The sequence below is a fragment of the Corylus avellana genome, chromosome ca5, assembly GCF_901000735.1.
Source record: "Corylus avellana chromosome ca5, CavTom2PMs-1.0".
Classification (NCBI taxonomy): Eukaryota; Viridiplantae; Streptophyta; class Magnoliopsida; order Fagales; family Betulaceae; genus Corylus; species Corylus avellana.
In genome coordinates, this window is record NC_081545.1 from 22,237,423 (window position 1) to 22,241,346 (window position 3,924).

The window sequence follows — 3,924 nt, forward strand, 5'->3', positions numbered from 1 at the left end:
CTCTCTCTCTCTCTCTCTCTATATATATATATATATATATATATATATAAAAGACATTCTCCGACAATTATATTTGATCAAGCCATATACTATATGTCTTAATAAAATATATACCACGAAAAAAAAGAAAAAAAAAAAAGAAAATCTGTATAAAGTCCCCATCAGAACAATTAAATGCAAAACCATGTGCTGCAAGATAATAATTGTAAATTCCCTAATACAGCCAAAAGAAATGAAACAAAGAGTCACGGGAACTCACGTACAGATGCAGACACGTACGTACTCCATCTGTGTGTGCATGTGTGAGAGTCAGAGAGAGAGAAAAAGAAAAAGAAAGAGAAAGAGAGAGATTCTCGTAAGCTAAACTAAATTAATTAATAAACTTTTTAAACTCGAAATTATCGAAGTATATCGATTTGATGATATACAACGAAGAAGATGAAGGAAACATCTCACTGTTATTTTAATACAAAGTGACATTCGTCCTGCAAACAACACTATTACCATCACATTAATATTATTACAATAAACACTTTTTTTTTTTTTTTTTCATTCAAAAAAGAAATACCAAAACAAGTGCATGCAATAATTAACAGAAAAAGAGTAAAACAGAGTAGTTTTCTAGGCAGCGCATTTGAATCCTTCTGGCGGAGTTTTGCCACAATCAAGGAGGACCTGAAGGGCAATTGGGAGGATGATGTTGATATTCAGAAGCTTAATCTTAATGGTGGTGCAAAGGCAAACGGCGGCGTCCAAGTCCACCAGTCCTTGCAGCACTGGACAGCATGTGTCTTTTGCGCTACTACCAATCCCTATGTGCACAAGGCCGCCTAGCAAGTCCACGCACGCGCCTAGCTTGAGAGTGTCAATGGGACAAGTGTCTCCTGCCGGCGGAGTTGGCGTTGGCACGAAAGGTGGCGGCGGCGGAGGACATGGGGTTTCAGTTGGAGGCGGCTTTGGCACCACTGGTACTGGTGTAGGTGTTGGTGTTGGCGGTGGTATAGGCACCACTGGCGGAAGTGGCGGAGTAATAACGGGTGGGTTGGGTACATAAGGTGGTGGGTATACAATGGGGGGCGTAACAATTGGTGGGCTGGGCACATGAGGTGGTGGGTATACAATGGGAGGAGGCTTCACAATTGGTGGGTTGGGCACAGAAGGCGGTGGGTATACAATCGGAGGCTTAACAATTGGTGGGTTGGGCACATGAGGTGGTGGGTATACAATGGGAGGAGGCTTTACAATTGGTGGGTTGGGCACATATGGTGGTGGGTATACAATGGGAGGCTTCACAATTGGTGGGTTGGGCACATATGGTGGTGGGTTTACAATGGGAGGCTTCACAATTGGTGGGTTGGGCACATATGGTGGTGGGTATACAATGGGAGGCCTCACAATAGGTGGTTTGGGTGGAGAAACATGAGGAGGATGGGGCGGCTTGATGGGCGGCCTTGGCGGCTGAACGTGGGGTGGATGGGGTGGCTTGATCGGCGGCTTTGGCGGCTGAACATGAGGCGGATGGGGCGGCTTGATGGGTGGCCTTGGCGGCTGAACGTGGGGCGGATGGGGCGGCTTGATTGGCGGCTTTGGCGGCTGAACATGAGGTGGATGGGGTGGCTTGATCGGCGGTTTAACGTGGGGCGGATGGGGTGGTTTCACAGGAGGAATGGGTGGCTTAATATGTGGGGGATGGGGTGGCACAACATGGGGTGGATGTTTTGGTGGCAAAGGATGGTAGGGAGGATTTTTGGGTGGGTATTCTGGTGGAGGGCAGTAGGGTAAAGCAAGGGAGGTGGCGAGCAAAGTGACTAAGTTCAGTAGGAACAAGAGATTAGAGGGAGCATGGCTCGCCATCTTTATGTTATTTCACCGAGTATTCAGTGAATGAAGTCTCATATCATGCTTTAGCCTTCCTTTATAGACACAACAATCAGCAATTGCCTCGATAGATACTTTGTGGGTCCTGCATGCAACTATTCTTTTTATTAAACTTTATAGCCCCATTTCTCTCTTTACCCATTTTCTTTAACGACACCTAGAAAAAACAAGAAACTCATAGCCAAAGAGCCATATATGGGTTTCAGCAACTATTTAAAATAGAGTACTCATTTTTTCTTAAAAAATAAATAAATTGTGGTCGTAAAATAACACAAATGGGGGGTCTTTGTCTTTATTTTTTGACTTTAGAGGTCGAAGACGGATTCTTTTTTGTATTGGGCAATCAAGTTGGAATGGGTACGACAATGTTTTGTCTAAAAAATAAAAAATAAAACTTTAAGGGGAAAAGGAATTAAAAAAACGCGGTTTGTAGCAGCAGACGTTTTATCACGTAGCGACTGTAGAGCCCGTGATTGGGGTCATCATGCATACAGGCCACATGTGATGCCCTCACACATAAGAGGACAAACCCACCCTCAGATTTCATCCATCACCGAGTTTGATTCCAACTTTTCGCTGAATTAGTCTACTCCACTCTATTCTATCTAGCCTTGATGTCGGCCACTTTAATGGCAACTATTTCATTTAAAACTAATTATTTATGTTGTTAAAAGCAATTACAATGGGATAGTCAAATTTGTGTAACAGTGTTCTCTTCAATTTATTTTAGATTTGAGAATATTCGAGTAATGATCGAGATCTCTCTATGCCATAAATGAAACACTTGTTTTATTAATAAAAATAATATATATTTTAAAAATAATTAAAAAATAATAATAAAAATTTAAAAAAAAAAACGAAAGGGTGGCCAGCCACCCTATTGGAGGTGGTTGGCCACCCCAGTTGAGGCTAGGGATGGCTTTGGCCACCTCAAACCGGCCAAAGCCACCCCTATGGCCCATTGGGGGTGGATCGACCACCCCCAAGGGCCAAATCAAAAAAACAAAAAATAAAATAATTTGGCACTTGGAGTGGCCAATCCACCCCTAAGGGCTTTTGGGGTAGCTTCAGCCACTCTTAAGGGCCTATATGGGGTGGTCGGAGCCACCCCATGGCCCTTGGGTGCGGATCAGCCACCCCTAAGGGCCAAATCTTTTTTTTTTAATTTTTTTATCATCCCTCGCGTTTCATGGCTCTTGGGATGTATCCTGCTTTTTTTTTTTTTTTAAAAAAAAAAAAAATTATTATTATTTTCTTTTTAAATTATTTTTAAAAATGTATATTATATATATATAGTTAATAAACAGATGTCTCATTTATGGCCTCAGGGATCTCTCTAAAAAGATTCTAACCATTAACTGAAGATTCTCCAGTCCAACTTGTTCCCAAATTTGTAGGCAAAATACCTCTTTAAAACTCACTTTATCTAGTTTAGATAATGAATTTTTAAAAACTTCCACATCGGATTCCCTAAATTTCTATTTAATATCTATTCTATTAAAATAATAATAATTTTTAATTTTTTATTCATTTTAATTCAAAAAACCTTTCCATGAAAAAAAAAAAACACCAAATTAGACAATTACCAATCACCCCAAATTCCCCTTTTCTTCAAACATTTTTCTACTTTTCTTTCTTCTCACACCTTTTCTTCAGAACAGGACGAAGACAGAGAGAGATCTGCTTCCACCATCTGCACATGGGACGAAGACAAGAGAGAGAGAGAGAGAGAGAGACAGAGAGAGAGAGAGAGAGAGGTGGGAAGAAGAGAGCTGAAGAGGCCTTTTTTTTTTAGACGCTGCTGAAGAGAGAGATAGGGGGAGAATGAAAAAAAAAAATGAAAAAAAAAGAAGAGAAATAGGTGACACAAACAATAAAAAATAAAATGGCTCTCTTAAAAAGTGCGGCTTCATGTAACATTTTTTTTTTGTTTTTTTTTTGCTAATCCAATCAAATATCTGTTTTGCATTTTTTTGGGGTAATCTAATGTGGGGTTACAAATGATTAGCCATTTTTTATTCAAGTATCATTTGGCTCTTCTATTGT

General features: G+C 40.5%; 1 protein-coding gene across 1 annotated transcript; it reads right to left on the minus strand.

Moving 5' to 3' along the window:
* Positions 1-356: 356 nt before the first annotated feature.
* On the minus strand, positions 357-1,944 carry LOC132181520 (36.4 kDa proline-rich protein-like). The gene has a single exon (XM_059594772.1). The coding sequence runs from the start codon at positions 1,852-1,854 to the stop codon at positions 622-624; it is 1,233 nt and encodes a 410-aa protein (XP_059450755.1). The 5' UTR covers positions 1,855-1,944; the 3' UTR covers positions 357-621.
* Between the last annotated feature and the right edge of the window lie 1,980 nt (positions 1,945-3,924).

What these genes read in the sequence shown, in the direction of transcription:
- LOC132181520 (XM_059594772.1), bottom strand. Translation starts at nt 1,854, where the DNA reads ATGGCGAGCCATGCTCCCTCTAATCTCTTGTTCCTACTGAACTTAGTC.